The sequence below is a fragment of the Chelon labrosus genome (genome assembly GCF_963514085.1).
Source record: "Chelon labrosus genome assembly, chromosome: 4".
NCBI classification, from domain to species: domain Eukaryota; kingdom Metazoa; phylum Chordata; class Actinopteri; order Mugiliformes; family Mugilidae; genus Chelon; species Chelon labrosus.
In genome coordinates, this window is record NC_140340.1 from 6484795 (window position 1) to 6504751 (window position 19957).

General features: G+C 43.6%; 2 protein-coding genes across 2 annotated transcripts in view; one reads left to right on the forward strand and one right to left on the reverse strand.

Moving 5' to 3' along the window:
• The first annotated feature begins 1449 nt into the window (after positions 1-1449).
• Positions 1450-8160, forward strand: LOC311486706 (uncharacterized protein). The gene is made up of 11 exons (XM_084542664.1): positions 1450-1467; positions 1767-1816; positions 2450-2497; positions 2725-2929; positions 3063-3280; positions 3364-4548; positions 4660-4877; positions 5804-5869; positions 6285-6654; positions 6766-6983; positions 7866-8160. The coding sequence occupies exons 2-11, from the start codon at positions 1787-1789 to the stop codon at positions 7933-7935; spliced, it is 2628 nt and encodes an 875-aa protein (XP_084398790.1). The 5' UTR covers positions 1450-1467; positions 1767-1786; the 3' UTR covers positions 7936-8160.
• Positions 8161-9504: 1344 nt separating this feature from the next.
• The window catches only part of LOC311486712 (low-density lipoprotein receptor-related protein 1-like), a 105113-nt gene continuing 94660 nt past the window's right edge, over positions 9505-19957 (reverse strand). Inside the window, 21 exon segments of the mRNA XM_084542674.1 lie at positions 9505-11441; positions 11877-12021; positions 13006-13099; positions 13207-13280; positions 14038-14145; positions 14232-14415; positions 14528-14689; positions 14793-14966; positions 15052-15192; positions 15303-15479; positions 15579-15698; positions 15814-15920; positions 16010-16191; positions 16278-16543; positions 17267-17386; positions 17501-17638; positions 17718-17855; positions 19163-19285; positions 19385-19507; positions 19597-19729; positions 19824-19930. Of these exon segments, the coding sequence (XP_084398800.1) occupies positions 11301-11441; positions 11877-12021; positions 13006-13099; positions 13207-13280; positions 14038-14145; positions 14232-14415; positions 14528-14689; positions 14793-14966; positions 15052-15192; positions 15303-15479; positions 15579-15698; positions 15814-15920; positions 16010-16191; positions 16278-16543; positions 17267-17386; positions 17501-17638; positions 17718-17855; positions 19163-19285; positions 19385-19507; positions 19597-19729; positions 19824-19930 (2957 nt within the window). The 3' untranslated portion in view covers positions 9505-11300.

Genomic DNA, 19957 nt, shown 5'->3' on the forward strand with positions numbered 1-19957 from the left:
CTCCGTGACTGCTGATAATGTCTCTTCATCCTCCTGTTATTTATATGAACGGTAATATTGGCTATAAATTGGTGATTTTCGAACATGCAAGGCTACACAAATTAGACATAAGTGATTTAGGCGTAGGCCTATTAGGGTAAATACATTGCACTAGTTCATGTTGCTCCTCCTGGGAGGTTGAGGGCTCCGATGACGTGCCCCCAGAAATCCCCTCCATCATCGGACGCCCTCGATTGATACTGATCGCCAACTCCTCCACAGGGGGGGGGGCACCTCTGGCCCAGAACCGGTCTTCCTCTCCTCTGCTTTCTTCCTATTGGCTTTGAAATGAACGTAACTTGTTGCAATATGGCAATTCAAGAATATAATACTGGATAAGTGATGTCTAAGATGATGCACCCAGATATATCTTACCAACTTGGACAAAGTTTTTATATTTTGTTTTGACCTGCGGCCACGTTCTCTTGAGGGCGGTCGGGTTACATCTAATTAAAAATAATACAATATATGACAAGGTATTCTATAGTATAAGAAAGTCTCATACAAAGCAGTTAATATGTAGCCTAATATCTACTGAATTATTGTGCTTCTGACACATTAGTGTGCTATAGCCTACTAAACTTACGCATTTGCGCGGTCGGCAATTCTCTGCCAAGCAAAATCTCGTTCCTTGGCAGACGCGCAAGTATTGCTTTTTTCGTGATTATCGCTCTTTCCTCCTCATACGCCTCGAGCAGAACTTGCTGCTCCGCTTCAGAAAAATAGGCTGCTCTGAGCTTTGCCATTTTTACTCATGGTTTCGACTCTCAATAGATGATGCCTTTATAACTTCGCCGTGATCGCGCACAACTCTAGGTTAAACAATCCGGGGTTGATTGAACTGATTGCTAACCGGTGTTTTGGAACCGACAGCTCGGGTTTAGTCGCCTCAGGTTCAGACAACCCAGAGGTTAAGTTTTATCTCAGTGTTTGTTAAACCTGCTTTCTGGAATACCCCCCTGGTCAACACCTTGTGCTGTTCTTCATGTTTTTTGAGTTGTTCCTAAAGTGTCTGTGTGTGTGTCTGTGTCAGGCTGCATCCTGCTGGGGATGGTATGTATGTATGAATTAATATTTTCTTCCATATAAAGCTGACTTAACTCTGGGGTCATGATCAAATGACCAATCAAATATAAAATGGGCGTCTCCACAGACATATTAGGCGCGTTCGACTTCATGCAGATCTGTGCAGATCTGACTTGACGTGATGCATGCTGGGTTGAACAAGTTCATTTTAACCAATCATATTCGAGGTCTATGAGCATGAACAACCCAGCATGCATCACGTCAAGTCAGATCTGCACAGATCTGCATGAAGTCGAACACGCCTATTAACAGAGCAAACAAGCTCCTCCTCTCTCTCCTCCTCCTCCTCTTCCTCCACTGCTTTCACTTTCATTTACATGAAAGAGCCAGTGTCGGGGAAAGGTAAGTCCTATGCGCCATTAACTCATATTTAGTGCAGAATTTATGTCCAGCCAGCAGCAAAAGTTAATATGACATGACGCAGTGTTAAAGAAAAATCAATGTAGGTTCAAAATGTAAAGACATAAGAAAGAGGCGAGTTAAAGTGTATTTAGCTTTAACCAAAAGTAGAGTCCATTGACAGTACTCCCACAACACAATATTTCAGCAAATAAAACAAATAAAGAGTGTTGATGGGTTTGAATGTAACAAATGCTGCTGTCATGTAGACATATTTAATTAATGTTTACTGTGTTGTACAGGAAGAAGATCGAGAGACAAAATGGAAAGTGGTGAAGAGCCCATGGAATTTGTGAGTTGAAAACTAGTACTGAACACTGTATTAGTATGAAATAGAACTCTTTTAAGGCGACTCTGGAATTATATATAAAACACACCTATCAGGCATAACATTATGACCACTGACAGTAGAAGTGAATAATATTGACCGTCTTGTAACAACATAGTCTTCTGCTGGGAAACTTTTGGACCTGGTATTCATTCATGTGGATGTTACTTAGACATGTAGCACCCACCTAGACCAGACCAGGCACCCCCACCCCATAGCAATGACACTCCTTGATGGCAGCAGCCATCCCCAGCAGGATGCAGCGTGACACAGACACACACACAAAAACAGTTTAGGAACAACTAAAAAAAAAACATGAAGAACAGCACAAGGTGTTGACCTGGCCTCCAAATTCACTAGATCCCAAACTGATCAAGTATCTGTGGGATGATCCACAGGACACCCTCAGAAGGCCCATGTTCATTATCTGATGAGTCACCACTGTTTTGGAGGCACAAGAGAGACCTATACAGTATTAGGAAGGTGGTCATAATGTTATGCCTGATTGGTGTATACAGCCTTCTGTTCAGAAGTATTTACCTTATACTATACTAATTTGTTTTTGAAAATATTCTCTTTTCCCTCATCTTTGTATAGACCCCTATTGGCTATGAAATGCAAAATCAAGACTTTCATGATGCTCAGGTAGGTGTTTTCTTTAGTGTATCTGTCTGCGTTCAGTAACTTCAACCAGTCTAATGTCCTGATTGAACAGGCCTCTGTTTGCTGTAAAGAGTATGTGAAAGTGAAACTATTAGACTGAAAGGACGTGATCAACACTGTAATCACAAATACCATCATCTAGATGCAATTAACATGAAATTATTTACGAAGCTCAGTTAACAAACACTGTGTTTGTTACATGCTTTCAGGCCTGGATGACTTCACCACCTGACAGTGAAGTTTTTCTTACTCTGTCATTCAAGTGGTTAGCGCCCGATCGACCACAGAAAATAAAAAAGGAGCTAGAGCTACTGCTTCAATCTTGGTTCAACAAAAACACAGATTTTGTGGACTGCACAGTTGTAAGGATCTTAGGAGACACTGAGGTTTTGATAAAGCTTCAACCCGTTCCAGGTGTAGTATGACTGTGTTTGAATTATGTTATTGCTACAGTAGAAACTCACACAATCATCTCATTACATATTTGTCAGCTTTCTGTATTAATATTAGTTTTGAAAGTTAATTTTGTGCTTTTCTTCCTTTTAAGCCCTGAGTGTGCTTCAAAGGCTCATTGGACAGAAACTGAAATACAAGAAAGACAAGGAAGACAAGAAAGACATGAAAGACGTTAAAGACGAGAAAGACAAGGAAGACAAGAATAAGGTCACAATAATGTCTATTAGTCTAACTCTACTAGATCAGGACACACAAATAACTGAGGATGCTTCAGTTAACCCCCCTCCTTCGATGTCAGAGCCAAAACATGTATGTACTGTGTGACAGACAATAACATGTTATTTTCAAAATTATTGCTTTTTAATAAATTGATATTCTGTGTTTTTATTCAGGATCAAGTGCAACAGGTGGAACAGAGTAGTGCAGTTTCTGCAGCAGAAGAAGACAAGACAAATACTGTTCTTGTCCCAGTTGGTCATTTCTTGTATGTGAGCCACATCTACAAGGAGGAAGTTAAACGCATAGAAAAAAATAACGGAGTTCAAATGAAAGCAGAGGTAAAGGTGACATTTGAATCAAAACAGGAAGATGGAAGCCCACAGAATGCTGAGGCTGAGTTCACAAGTCTTGTCCAGAAACACTTAACTGAATACAGTGGCTCCACTGTTCCTCTCAAGAACATAGATCCAGATAACTGGAGTGACACCATGAATATCATCCAGAAAAACGACAACAAGCTTTTGCTTACTCTGTCCTCTGAAGAAATGAATATATATGGACCCAAACATTATCAAGATACTGTCTGCAAGTTCTTACTTGCAACACAGAAAACAAATACAAATGCATCTCCTGGAGAGTCAAAATCTGAAGACACGTCCCAGAAGATTAACATGACCATCAACAACCCTCTCCGCGATGAAGGAGTAACCATGGAGGAGAGCTGCTGGAAGATGATAAATACTTCTTTCATTGAGCAGCTAGCAAAGATCAAATATAAGTTCGATGTGGACTTTAAAGTGTCAGACAACAGTCAAGGCAAAGTTAATGTTAAAGCTTGCTACAGAAGACGAAACCCCTCCATGGAGAGTCATGCTATCAGAGCTCTTCTCCGTCTGTACCAGAAGATTTCCACCTCACCCATGGGCTTCACCTCACACCAAACTTCCACTGGGTTCAGTGGCCCGCTGGAGAAGTTGAGCTTTGATTATCAGGCAGACAGGCCATCCAACAGACCTGTGCCGAATGGACAGTCAGCATACAGCATGGACAACGCTGAAGAACGCTCAGCAGGGGGCGCAACAGCAACAGACAAAGATGAAAACTGTCCGATATGTATGGATACGTTCACCAACAAGAAACAGCTGAAGTGCAAGCATGAATTTTGTGAGGAATGCCTGCGAAGGTATGAGAAGTCAGTGGGACCCACCTGTCCTATATGCAAGGACGTCTTCGGTGTGATTGAGGGAGACCAGCCAGAAGGAACAATGTCGACGAGACAATTTTCCTCATCCCTCCCTGGATTCCCAGACTGTGGCACTATAGAGATCATTTACAACATTCCAAGTGGAAAACAGACGGTAAACAAATGAGTTTATTTGAACGCCCCTTATGAGGAAATCACTTCAATTGTGTTATAATTATGTGTGAATTTCTAACAATGATGGCTACTCTTTATTCTCCTGATGCAGGAAAAACATCCCAAACCTGGACATTACTATTCAGGTATCACTAGACAGGCATATCTGCCAGACAACAAAGAAGGAAAAGAAGTGCTGCAGCTGTTGAGAAGAGCTTTTGACCAGAAACTCATTTTCACTGTCGGGACATCCAGAACTACTGGGATGGATGATCAGGTGATCTGGAATGACATTCCTCACAAGACATCGGTGACAGGAGGACCACAGATGTACAGTATCCCAATCTCTTTCTTCTGTTTCACTAAACACTCATCAGCCAAAACATTAAAACACCTAAAGATGTTTAGGTCCCCCTAGTGCCTCAAAACAAATCTGACCTCTTATGGCACAGACATGGGGTCTCTGTGGATGTCCTCTGGTTTGCGTGTCCCACGGATTCAAAGTCTGATTTGGATATGGAGAGTTTGGAGGCTGGGTTAATGTCTTGAGCTGTTCATGAGCAGTTCTCTTGTCCTGCTGGGGGTTACTGTTGTGGTGATGTGCCCATTCTGGTGGGTCCTACTTTTGAAAATCACATCCCTGGATTCATGGCAGAAGATGGCATCATAATGAGACAACCTAGAGTTGTAACCCCCAACTATCAGTGAATTTAATGTTGTGGTTTATTGGTGTATACAGCAATAAGCCACAACATTATGACCACCGACAGGAGAAGTAAATAACATTGACCATCTTGTGACACGCTTTAGGAACAACTGCAAAAAAACATGACCAGAACCAGACACCCCCACCCCATAGCAATGACACTCCTGGATGGCAGCAGCCATCCCCACGAGGATGCAGCCTGACACAGACACACACACAAAAACACTTTAGGAACAACTAAAAAAAAACATGAAGAACAGAACAGGGTGATGACCTGGCCTCCAAATTCACTAGATCCCAAACTGATCAAGTATCTGTGGGATGATCCACAGAGGCCCCTCCCCTCAAAGCCCCCCACCCCACTAACAACATTCTGTTACCAGACACCACAGGACACCCTCAGAAGGCCCATGTCCATTCTCTGATAAGTATCAACTGTTTTAGAGGCACAAAGGAGACCTACACAATCATAATGTTATGGCTGATCATTGTATTATTCCTCAGTGTTTTCTGAAATATATTAACCCCTGCACATATCTCATTTCCACAGGTTTGGATATCCTGACCCCGACTACCTGAGCAGAGTGAAGGATGAGCTGAAGGCTAAAGGCATCAGGTGAAGACTTTGATAAATAACACAGTCTAAATAGAAAAGAAATAAGATGATTGTGTAAAACAGGCAATTACTGGCATTCACAAATGTTTTTCTTTCTCTTCTCTAGCAGCATTTCAAATGTTCAGAAAGGGCTTTTCTGAAATGCATCCTTAAGAATATACTATATTTTCTTCATATAATGATACTGTAATTTCTTTAATGAAGGATTTGGAAGCATTTTTGTTGATTAGCAAATCAGTCTAAGTCTACAGCACATAAATCATTTTATATTTAACTCAATATATGCTTAAATTAACACTGACTCACTGGAATAGATCAGTGAAGTAGCAGATAAGACAGACAATAGACCCCATCCAAATCTTTCCCTTCCTCACATTTAACCACACATCCTCTGATTCTATTGTTTCCTTTTTAGTTCGCACAGAGCTGGTGGTCGTATAGATCAGTACGTGGAAAAGTCAGCATACAGCATGGACATGTCTAAAGCACTGGTGGCAGGGGGAGCAACAGCAGCAGACAAAGACGAAAACTGTCCGATATGTATGGATACATTTACCAACAAGAAACAGCTGAAGTGTAAGCATGAATTTTGTGAGGAATGCCTGCGAATGTCTGAGAAGACACTGGGACCCACCTGTCCTATATGCAAGGACGTCTTTGGTGTGATGAAGGGAGACCAGCCAGAAGGAACAATGTCGACAAGACAACTTCCCTCATCCCTCCCTGGATTCCCACACTGTGGCACTATAGTGATCACTTACAACATTCCAAGTGGAAAACAGACGGTAAACAAATGAGTTTATTTGAACGCCCCTTATGAGGAAATCACTTCAATTGTGTTATAATTATGTGTGAATTTCTAACAATGATGGCTACTCTTTATTCTCCTGATGCAGGAAAAACATCCCAAACCTGGACATTACTATTCAGGTATCACTAGACATGCATTTCTGCCAGACAACAAAGAAGGAAAAGAAGTGCTGCAGCTGTTGAGAAGAGCTTTTGACCAGAAACTAATTTTCACTGTCGGGACATCCAGAACTACTGGGATGGATGATCAGGTGACCTGGAACAACATTCATCACAAGACATCAATGACAGGAGGACCACAGATGTACAGTATCCCAATCTCTTTCTTCTGTTTCACTAAACACTCATCAGCCAAAACATTAAAACACCTAAAGATGTTTAGGTCCCCCTAGTGCCTCGAAACTAATCTGACCTCTTATGGCACAGACATGGGATCTCTGTGGATGTCCCCTGGTTTATGTCTCTCACGGACTCAATGTCTGATTGGATATGGAGAGTTTGGAGGCTGGGTTAATGTCTTGAGCTGTTCATGAGCAGTTCTCTTGTCCTGCTGGGGGTTACTGTTGTGGTGATGTGCCCATTCTGGTGGGTCCTACTTTTGAAAATCACATCCCTGGATTCATGGCAGAAGATGGCATCATAATGAGACAACCTAGAGTTGTAACTCCCAACTATCAGTGAATTTAATGTTGTGGTTTAATGGTGTACACACCAATCAGCACAAGGTGTTGACCTGGCCTCCAAATTCACTAGATTCCAAACTGATCAAGTATCTGTGGGATGATCCACAGTGGACCCTCCCCTCAACCCATCGGATCCAAAGGCCCCCCACTATCAACATCCTGTTGCCAGACACCACAGGACACCCTCAGAAAGTCCATGTCCATTCTCTGATGAGTATCAATCAATCAATCAATCAAATTTTATTTGTATGGCACTTTTCATACTAAAAGCAATACAAAGTGCCTCACAGAGGCTAAAATCAGCAAAGACAAAACACAGGCTAAAAACACTAAGAACAAAACCCAACCCTCCCACCCCGTAAAAACACAGAACTGTTTCAGCTGTTTTAGACTCACCAGGGAGACCTACACAATACTAGGTCATAATGTTATGGCCGATCGGTGTATTATTCCTCAGTGTTTTCTGAAATATATTAACCCCTGCACATATCTTATTTCCACAGGTTTGGATATCCTGACCCCGACTACCTGAGCAGAGTGAAGGATGAGCTGAAGGCTAAAGGCATCAAGTGAAGACTTTGATAAATAACACAGTCTAAATAGAAAAGAAATAAGATGATTGTATAAAAAAGGCAATTACTGGCATTCACAAAAGTTTTTCTTTCTCTTCTCTAGCAGCGTTTCAAATGATCAAAAAAGGCTTTTCTGAAATGCAGCTTTGAGAATATGCTGTATTATCTTCATATAATGATACTGTAATTTCTTTAATGAAGGATTTGGAAAAGTGTAAATTAAACTTTTGTTGATCTGAAAAATCTCAAAAGAACATATGTACTGCAATCACATGCAAAAGTAATAGTTCACATTTGTGCATTTTAGATGCTTTTTCATCAGAGTGATCAACACCAGTTTACTCTAGTAAAGTTTCGAATGTGATCTGCAAGTGGGAAATTCTTCTTAATTTACTCTTACAACCACATTACATGTCACAAACCCATTGACACACTGACGAGCAAACGCGAGTGACACGAGCTAAGAGCTGGATTCACAGTAAAGAATTAATATACTAGATGATCGCAAGCAATCATAAAGGGGTCCATGCCGTGGCAAAATCGTCCCCGAGTGGGACACAGAGGCATAAGTCAGCAGTAGCGCCCCCTATAGACAATATTGCACGAAACTTAGTGGGCTTGTAAGGAGTCATCCACAGATTATTGTTTCAAGCAGTTTACTGTGGTGGTTTGTGAGATATAAACATGTAGTCATTGTAGCGCCCCCTACAGCCCGAATTTCATGAAACTTGGCATGATTGTACGCAAGCATATTATAATTGCGGTTGCTAAGTTTCATATGGATTGGGTGAATACTCCAAAAGTTATAGGCCTTAAAGTCATATAAAATATTCATTGGGCTCAGACTGTGAAAGTTTTATCTGGGTTAACGTCTTGAGCTGTTCATGAGCAGTTCTCTCGTCCTGGTGGGTCCTACTTTTGAAAATCACATCCCTGGATTCACGGCAGAAGATGGCATCATAATGAGACAACCTAGAGTTGTAACTCCCAACTATCAGTGAATTTAATCTGTGTGGGCAATGTTCATTTAACTCATTCATTCATCTTCTATAACCGCTTATTCCTGTTAAGGGTCGCGGCGTCTGCTGGAGCCTATCCCAGCTGTCATCAGGTTGAAGAAATGAGAAGCTACTCATTGCATCAGTTGGGGTTAAATAACTTGTTGCCAGCTGAAAGATAATCACCCATGCAGTAATTATCCAATAAGAGGCTCCTACCTATTTGCTTAATTAAATCCAGCTGGTGACTTTTTTTGTTTTTGGCCAGGCAGTGTGTTCTAAGTGGAAAACAGACAATTTATTGGAATGCTTGTTTTAGAAAACATTTCAAAGGTAATTTCTAACTATTATGTCACTCTCACTGTGCAAAAAAAACAAACATACCAAACCTGAAAATCAGGTATTATCAGAATGGTACATCTAAGAAGGAAAAGAAGTCCTGCAGCTGCTGAAAATATCAATTGACCAGAAACATGTTCTCTTGTTTGGACAGGCGATCCGGTTGCACGTCGTAAACAAAACACAAAACACGTTGGCTTGTTTTCTGTACAATTTTTTAAAATTTTATTTATAACAATATCTGTTATTTAGTTTGCAAAGTACTCCAGCAAAAATTAAACATTATTCTCTTTCCAGAAGAAAGTCTGAGCCTCCATGCATCGTGTACTATAAAAGCTATGTGTCATTTTTCATTAAAAAAAAAAAAAAAAAAGGACTAATCAAAAACAAGTCTGAAAATGCAGGTATGATTTTGCAAAAATGTCCTTTAGGTAAAATGATTGTACTTCTCTCTCAGTTAAAGACAAAACACACACGACAGCATAAAAATAACACTTTTGCCGACGGGTAGAAGCGAAAATAAAAACTTGTTATTGTAATTACATCGAAGACTTGTGTTACTTTTCACATGCATTAATATGGCTGACACATTTCTCGACAGAAGCAGCATTTTTCGGGGACAGAGGCTGAGCGTAAGGACGTGTCGGGGCGACCAGAATGGCAGCGTTAGCAGCAGCAGGGCACGGAGGAGGGGGAGGGGGAGGGGGAGGGGGAGGAGGGTACGAGATTGGAAAGAGGAACGCAAAGGACCGAATGGACGTGAAGCACTTAAGACGGAGAATGTACAGACTTTGATTCTCTAAAGGCAGAAAGATAAGGTTTTTACTCACGGGGCCAGAAGAACGTGATCTGGCTTTTCAAAATGGACCGGAGAAGTAATAGACAAACAGAAGAGCCACATTAATCTGTTCCTTTTCTCACATTTTGCTGTAATTGCAGCCTCCCATTCACTCTGTAGGAAAACCCTTTTAACAGACATAGTGCAGGCCGACCATCAAGGCCATGCATCTGCAATGATACTATCCACTTGTGGCACAACTACCCACCCATGAAGGCTTTTTATCACTAACTATCACCTCACTTTATTTCTAATCTCCATCCATCACTGGAATGTTTAACCCACAACCGACGTCCTCATTCTCCAGCTCCCACAATCACATCTCGTCTTCTCACTTCAGCAACACACGAGCTCCGGCTGTTACACAACGTGATACAAACAAACACATCCGCTTTACATCCTACAGTATAAAGCCTACAGTATACACTACACCGTAAAAATGTGATATTCTGTGCAAGGAAGACAACACAATCATTTCATGAACATTGTTCTCTGAGAAAAAAAAGAAAAAAAAGAAAATAATAATAATAATTATGTGGAGATACCGTAGTTGCCATCCGGTATGGACGTTTTACATGTGCTATACACAAACTGTGCTATCGCAAATTTCGTCGCGCACAATCTCCGCCGAGGAACCCGGCGGGACAACATATGTACCGATTTAGGAGACTTCGAGTTTTGCCTTTCCCGCTCAAAGTCGACACAAACAACAAACAGTTGGCACTGGTGAAATGGAACAATGTTTTTTTTTTTTCTCTTTTCTATACAATTCATACAAAAATAAAAAATTAAAATTGCTCCAAATGATAGCGTCTTTTGTTCAGATTTTTTTTTTTTTTAACTTGTTTCCATTTCAGTTTGCACAGAGGTAGTGGCTATTTAGGTAAAGGGTATGGGACAAAGTGTAAATTAAAAATCTCTCATAGAAAATGTTATTCGTTGTTTTTTTTTCTGTTTTTTGTTTCTTGACCGGAGGAATCTCAAAAGAACAAAATATAATACTGCAATCACATACAAAAGTAGTCCTTCATTTTTGTACATTTTATACAGTGTTCACACTTTTTATCGATTTTCTCTCACACTTTTTATCGATTTTTATTTCATTTTTATTTATTTTCTAGTTAGGTTTTTCTTTAAAAGGCAAGAAGAGGGGTGTGTTTGGAATTTGCGTGATCCAGGCCAATGTACAGTCTACGCCAGTGGGTCCACAAGAGGCTCCTCGTCGCCGCGTGACAGCAGCTCCTTCTTCTCGTCTGTGCTGGCCAGAGAGTTGCGACTGTTGTGGGCTCCCATGTACAGGGTGGCGTACACTGGGTTTGTGAAGTTGGTGGGCTGCAAGGAGTTAAAAGTCATCCGTTAGAAAACATGTAGGAAGCCGCAGTGTGGCTATATTCGTGAGACCCTGGCTTTTTGTATCAATCCATCTATAAATTACAGAAACAACGCGCAATAATCGTAAATCTCTGTGGTCTAACAAATCAAGAGCACAAAGATTGGATTTTGCTGGCGTTAACGTCATTTTTTACTAATGAACGACACAAATAGCTGCACATGTTGCCGTTTTCTCCGTCAAGTTAAATTCAGTGCAGAGCGGACGAGCGACCGGCGTGGTGTGGGGGGAGGCGGCTTTGGGGAAGCTTTGGGGAGCTCCGGTAGCTGACGTCACCCTGCACCGTCAATCGCAAATTAGACCCTGGCGGGCCGCCGTAGTACTGGCGTTGTATGGGAAACCCTGCTGTATATACATGGTTGGTGGCTTGTCTCTACCTTGTCAGGGTCCAGCGTGAAGTCCGCGTCCAGCAGCTCCCCGGCATCGTCATCAGGCTCGCCCTCGTAGATCTTGTAAGCAGGGTTTCCGATTTCAACGTTCATGGCCCCATTGGTCATCCTTTGGTGCTGGAAGCCCTTGGCCCTACGCAAAATACGGAAGGGGGACGGTTATACCCTTGTACCTTACTCAAAGTTAGGGGAGCCTGAACAGTGCAAGCAGGGAGACAGCCACATTACAAAGGGAGGGAAGAGGCATTGTATGACTCTCACCGCCATCCAGGCTAAGCCACAGCACAGGCACCAACACAAACCCAGCATTCATGTAGCCCAGGTCAGATGCAGACTCAGTGCACCTGCATCCAGGACTGTTAGTGTCTCTATCGTTCCACAATCAATCCTCTAAAATATACTGCGGTATATTCTTGTGAGTACAATAAATGCTGGATTTTATTTATTTATTTATTTTTTTTGAGTTACATTTTCCAATCTGAGCTTGGAAGAATGCTGTTGGGCTCTCCATCTGTCACTGCGAGAGACACTACCACATTACAAACCACGACACCGTACAATATGGCACAATACGATGGACAATACTGTATGGCAGATCGATTCCACACTGGGTAATACACAGACAGATCTATTCAATGCATCTTTTCAATAGATCTGCCCTGGAGCTGCTCTGAAGAGGGAAGCCGAACGGGACGATACTGCGGGAGCGGGAATGGCCCACAGCTCCCATGAACACCAGAGAGAATGGCGCAACATTCAACCACAGGACCAAACACTGCACAGCAACCAAGACTTATGGTTAAAGGGATAGACAGAGGAAGAGAGAGAGAGAGAGAGAGAGAGAGAGAGAGAGCATCAGGATGCGGGGCTGAAAGAAGGAATGGAGGGAAAAGTGTAACCCTGGCAACCGTTACCGCAAGCGTTTGGAGCCGGTTTTGCCGGGCCGGCTAGACCTGAGGAGCAAAAGAGATGCCATTACAGGGAGGAGGGTAAACAAGTGCAGACTAAAGAAAAGGATAGAAGGAAGGAAGATAAAGAATAGTAAAAGAGAAGACAAAAAAAGAGATCTCCATTGTCTCATGTTTTCAGTGCTCTATAATGTTAGCCTCTTACTCACCCTTTCATTCGTTTTCTGTACCAGATCAGTGCTCCTGCAGCCAGGAGAACCAGAAGCAACAGTAACAGCACTGGGATCACTATGGAGGCTGTGCCTGCATAAAAAAAAAAATATTAAAAAAACAAAAAAATCAATGCTGAACAGTTTTAACAATACACATGATCATCATCATCAATATATATCATGCAAATGCCGGCTTACGTCCGCCTGAGCCTGAGTCATTGCTAGTGGTGGCCACAGTCTCACAGCGATGCCCCACCCAGCCAGCTGAACATCTAAACACACACAAGAAGAAAGGAAAAAAAGTGATAAGTGTGTATCAGACTGTACAAAGAAGGACGGAACAGCTCTTTAAAAGTGAAGCCTAAGCGAGTAGAGCTCCCCCTGGTGTCTGGCTGCAGTATAGGTCATAAGCTCCACCCCCTCCATGTTAGTGGATGGGACTTGGGTCAAACTAAAACGCTAAAATACACGTCAAATAATTTTTATCCAAGGATGGTTTCTGTCATTTTAGGTAGTTCATATAATGTTGATGCATGTTCAAGTGTCAATTTTTTGTTTAAGTTTAGTTTTAGTTAGTTATTTTACGCTATAGAAGCAGGATGTGACATAATGGCAACTACCAGTTGCCAAGTCACCTGCTCCATGAAACAGTCCCGTGGGTCCCTGAGAGTTGTTTAAAAAAAAAAAGAAAAGTAAATAAAAACAGTGTATAATGCAACATTTCCTTGTAAGAAAAGGTGGAGGTAGAGCAGAGCGTAGTATTAATTAAATGAAAATGCGAGTGAGTCTGGAGGAAGTGTGGGCGGGTCATGAATCGTGGCTCAACACTTGGACCGTACTGCAAAGACTCTGGCTCCAAAGTCGCAAGACGCCGTTGCCTGTATCCCCAGGAAACTAGCGTCAGTTTGGCCAATGCAAGGAAGTGGGAACGCGTTGTGCATATTTATATACAGTCTATGGTGCGTATGCAAAGCAGTGGTACATGAAGATATTCCCACTGAATGACAGCAAGTACTGATGAATACATACCTGCACTCTGGAAGCCGAGAGTCGGGATTTATGGTGCACTGGCCGTTTGCACAGTACTCATTTGAATCACATGTGTAACAGCTGGGTTGGATTCTTCCATTTGTGCAGCTATGAGAAAAAAATGAATAAAATTTGCAGCGCAAGTTCGTTTGTCCTTGACGTACAGTAAATTCTGCGTCCATGAGCGCTCTTACCGACAGGTGAAGTCCCCTGTGGACGCAAAGCCGTTGCCGCGGATACACTCGCCGTCCCGACAGTAGTGACACTTGTCGATCTCACATGTGCTGCCAGTGTACTGGGACGGACAGCGGCACCGCTTAGAGCCATCTTCACTCTGCAGACACGTACCTTTGTTCAGGCAATGGCCTTCACAGCTTCCTACACACACACACACGCACAAAAACATGTAAGGGCACGATTCATGTACTCTTGGTCGGCACAAACATTTCAACATTTTAAACTGCCAGGTTGAGTGAGTGGGAACACTCACTATACTGGCACTGGTCGCCAAGGAAGTCAGAGGGGCAGCTGCAGGTTGGCTGGTTTCCAGCACTGACGGTACAATTGCCTCCATTCTTGCAGTAATCCTTACACGTGTGCAGGTTACAGTTTGGCCCCGTGAAGCCCGTCAGGCATCGGCAGGTAGGAGCACCTGTGGGTGGACGGATACGTGAAGGAACATGGAAGGAAGGGTGAACCGGTACGATGACCAAAAAGCTGTATTTCAACCCAGAGCTGCTATTTCCATATCATACCTGTGGGGGATGGTGTGCATGTGCCTCCGTTCTTGCAGTAGTCCCTGCACTGATCAATCTCACATCGATCTCCTCCATAATTAGGCTGGCAGCGACACTTGGGCTGCTTGTGGGCGTTCAGGAAACAGCTGCCTCCGTTCAAACACTGGACCAAGCAGGGGCCACTGGGGTGAGCTGCCGGCGACAAAAATCATTCGAATGTAAAAGTCGGCGTCTGTGGGTGTTCTATGTGTGGGAGCGCTTGTGTTTGTTCACTCACGGGATGGAGGCAGTGTGGGGGTGGGCAGCTCCACACATGTGCCATTATCCAGCGTGCGCCCATTGGGACAGGTACAGACCGGTCCACTGGGGCTTAGCAGACACAGCCATTCACATTTCTTTCTGTCACAGGGATTAGTCACTGACAGAGAGAGAGAGAGAGAGAGAGAGAGAGAGAGAGAGCAATTCTTAAAAACACTTCCTTGCATCAGTCCACTTCCCTCCAAGGGATTATTGACATCGTTTACTCACTTTCAGGTTGTTTGTAACGGTGGTGCAACACTATATCCGTGGCGTGGTTCATCCCGGTCGTGAGGTTCTCAATGGGGCCTCTGCCAAACTTATTCACTCGGAAGACGTAGTTGTTGATGTAGGTGACACCGTAGACATAGTCCTCAAAGATGTCAATGCTGAAGGGGTGCTTGAGCTCTGCGTAGAAACAAAGACAGACACAAGAGTTGCGGTCGAGTCCAGTGACTGATAAAGGCGGATTAGTATGGATCACGACACCGTCCACTGCCACTCAACTGTTTTTGATGCTGTTTACAGCCACAACGGCATCACTGCCATTCAGTCTAACGCTGCAAATCAAGGAGAGCTTGGCGTCAGACCAGTACAGGCGCTCGTTGAAGTAGTCAACTGCCAGACCTATGAAAACAGAGAGAGAGCAGTCATAGGTGAGGTTTGAACACACACTTTCTATTTACAGCAGATCAACGTGATTATGATGTGTGTTTTTGTGTTTTATAAGTGCGTATTTTACCAGTCGGCCACTGGATGTTCTCCTCTACCAGTGTCTCCCTCATGGTTCCGTCCATAGCAGCTGTTTCAATCTTTGGGTGGTTGCCCCAGTCCGCCCAGTACATTTTCCTTTTAAATGAAAATTAAAGGCCTCATTTTATCACCGCTCCTACCACACTTCGTTGTCAATGTCTCACAGTCTCCCAAGACGCACTCACCCTCTCTGGGGGTCAACTACAATGGAGTAAGGCTCATCAATCATGCCGGAGATCAAGGTTTTGCGGTGGTGTCCTCCACTAAGCTGAGCCACCTCGATGACATCTCTACCGGAGTCAGTCCAGTACAAGTTCCCTGCCACCCAGTCCACGGCGATGCCGCGTGGCATCTTCAGATCAGGAATCTGAACGCGGAGAAAGTGAAACAAGAACCTCCATCACTGGACTCGCAAGCAAACGCACACAAGAGGCAAGCGCTAGAGAGCATTACCTCAAGGTTGGTGACCCTGGAGTCAGTCTGGCGGCGGTTACGGTTGCTATTAGGGGAGGAGGAAGAGGAAGGCAAGTCATAGGAGGAAATGCGTCCCGTGTGCCAGTTAGTCCAGTAAATGCGATTGGTCTTGATGTGCAGGTCCATGGCATCGATGCGCACGTTGGCGTCACCCTGGAAGACCTGCTCGTAGCGCCAGTTTGGCATGGAAGGGTCCAGGCTGCGGATTTCATTGTCGTCTGCGATGTAGAGGACTTGTCTCTGAGCTGGGGACAAACGGATCGTTGTAGTTGAGGCAAGACAGCAGAATCACAACTAGACCAGTTTGAACTTGTACGCCTCAACCAACCGGCACATCTGTCTTTGTCGAGACTCAGTAGAGAGTAGAGAGTACAGAGTGACCTTTTGCATATAAAGTTTCCTTTTTATCATTCTATCATACAGTACATTTGCATGAAATTTTATCATAATTGGCACAGAAATCCTTAAGTTGTAAGGTTACAGGGGTCACCAAATTGATATCCTTGAGCACCCTGGCAATTCTTGTCTGAACACGAGTCTGGTAACACAACATTTGGATTTCATTATGGTGTAGAAAGCATAGAAAAGCAACACTGCATTGAGATGGCCCTGCAAATTATAGTAGTTCCAGACCAACCAGGCCAGACCAACCACAAAAAAATTGTAGGCAGGGAAGTTGGTCTTGTTTTCTTGATGACGTTACCAAAATAATGATTTCACAGGAATGGGACGTACATGAGATCGCAGTGACCTTGGACCACCAAACTCTAATCAGTTCATCCTTGAGTCAAAGTAAATGTTTGTACCAAAATTAAAAAACATTCCCTCAGGCGTCCCTCAGATATTGCTTTCACGAGAACACAATTCCCAAGGCCACAGATTTGCTTTTACGGAGGCATTAAAATTCTACACAGGGTGAATACACAAACACAAGCTTGGACGGCTGACAAATGTTTAGGAGTACTTACTATCTGCCTTGCAGGTGTCATTGATTTTGGTGAAGTACTTGTGGCAGCTGCACTTGTAGGAACCCTTGGTGTTGTTGCAGATGTGGGAACACACTCCAAACTGCTTGCACTCGTTCTTATCTGTGGAACACCGCAAGGCCACATGATACGCATCGCACATAGTTTCCAGCCTTGGTGCAACTTATAGACACAACAAGTAGTGGAAAATGGAGACAGGGGAGAGAAACACTGTACCTTTGCATATGTTATTTCCACTGGACTGGAAACCAGGCTTGCAGGAGCAGAAAGAGTCGGTGCCGTTCACCACGCAGTGAGCTTCATCTCCATCTCCGCACACCGTCCTGTTCCTGCGACAGTCATTCTGCAACGTGTCTGCGGGCAATAAAACAGGGAGAATGCAATCACACTGAGAAAACGGACATTAAGACAAATGCACTGTGGCACAACGGACCTTTCTCGTTGCAGCTGATTTCATCAGAACCGTAGTCCTCGCAGTCGTTGAACTTGTCGCAGCGCCGGGCGTTGCTGATGCAGCGGCCATTGGAGCACGTGAACTCATCCTTTTGGCATACAGGCGTGGGATGAGGCTCTTTAGGATGAGAACAGGAGAAGTCACGGAGAAGTTATTACCTCGTGCCAAAGCTGTCTTAATAAGTAACTGCAACGTACATCCAACTGTAATTAAAATGTGTTTTAAAGATTAGGCGAACGTCCAGTATTGATCTGTCCCTTCATGTTCTGTCTCCTTCAGCCTCAAATTGTACATCAACACTCTTGTCCAAGAACATATTCGATGGCATTCTGGGCATTCCAAGTCATTCGTCTTTAAGTTGCTTGTAAATCTGTCGCTTTAGGCAAGGCCCATTTAATTAGCAGCTAACGGGCAACATGTGGCCCAGCCAGTGATCCAACCTGCCTGAACAAAACTGAGTTGAATTGAATTGAAGAGATGCAGAGGGCAGCTCCTTTCGCAAGATTTCAGGAATTCCTACAGTGCTTTTAGACCATGAATGCAACACTCCACGTATCCTGCGGTGCTGACAGCAGTTGTGCCAAAATACAGAGTCTAAAATATGTCGTTTTCAACTCTGAATTGTAGAATTGACAATGAAAACTGTAGATTTGAGCCCTTCTGGACTGACAATCACTTGTTTATTTTACCATCCAGTTCAAACGCCATGAGTCCGTTGGGGTACTAAAAGATTTTTATCCATTTGAATGCACTTTGCAATGTGCCAAGCTCAGATATGACCAGAAACAAATGTTATTGCTACAAACTGCACATTTTGTTTTTATGCACTCTGAGATATGCCTGGGTAAGATGCGACCAAAATTACTATTTCCAGAATTTCATTTTATTTTTTTCATTCGATTTATTTGATTTTTATTTAAGGGACAAAAAAAATATTTCTGTTATTGTGGTTTTATGCACTTTCTGAGATGCCTTTGTCAAGTCACCAAATTTAAAAGGGAGACTATGAAAGAAAGGGACATATTTTTCATCACATTGTGTTGGATCTGTATTGATTTGAAATGGGTCATTACCAGCAGCTTACTGGCCGCCTACCAACACCTGGCCCGGCTACATTTCTTGATTTTAAAACTTGGCCCAACTGAATTTGTAATTGCATAGCCCTGCTCCAAGAAGCCTTCATCAAAAGCCTCCATGAGCCACCTCCACCACCACCAGTGTCTGAACTCTGACAACTATTTTCATTCGTTGTCAGGGATTTAGCTCCACGATGCTTTACCCTCTTCGCCGCCGGAATACTTTGCATGTTCATGTAACTTCATTCTCCCACTTGATCTCTCCTTATTGAACTTCTATTGTCCATGCAACTTGGCATTCGTCACACTAATAGCTTTACAAACATAAACCAGACTAAATAAACTCACGGCAGTTGACTTCATCGCTGTTGTCCCCACAGTTGTTCACGCCGTCACAGATTTTTGACACGGGCAGACACACGCGGTCATTATGGCAGCGGAACTGCCTTGTGGGAGGGCACTGGAATTTAACTAGAGAGGAGCATTAAGGAAGAAACGGGACTGTAAGGAAGCAGTGTCAAATGATCTCCAGTCATATGCCGACGGCTAAGAAAATGCACTGATTCTCACCACACTCCTCTGGGTTCTCATCGGAGTTGTCTCCGCAGTCGTCCTCCCCATCACACTTCCAACCCAGGGGTTTACAGAGGGTGTTGTTACACTGGAACTCATCCAGGGGGCAGTGTCTACCCGCTGAAATGTGATGGTGAGAAAGAGGAACGAGGAGTCAGCAGTGATAAGATCAGCAGCTGCTTTCATAGAGAAAATAGTTTGCTTCTCACCGCCACTGTCACATTTCTCCTCGTCACTGCCGTCCATGCAGTCGGCGTCCGCGTCGCATCGCCAGCGGATGGGGATGCAATGGCCGTTCTTGCACTGGAACTGATCGCTGTCACACCTCACGTCGCAGCCGTCCTGAAGCAAACCACAGAACCCCTTTCATTAGCGCCCATGGCGTGTTGGGTTCAAAAGCGGAAGGTCTACTAGGGAGGAAACGGTCGAGCGGTACCTCATCCGAGCCGTCTGCGCAGTCGTGGTCCCCGTCGCACTTCCAGCGCCCGGCAATGCAGCGGCCATTCGTGCAGGAAAACTCGCTCTCCGAGCACTGACGAGGCACTGGGGACGGAGAGAAACGCACTTAGA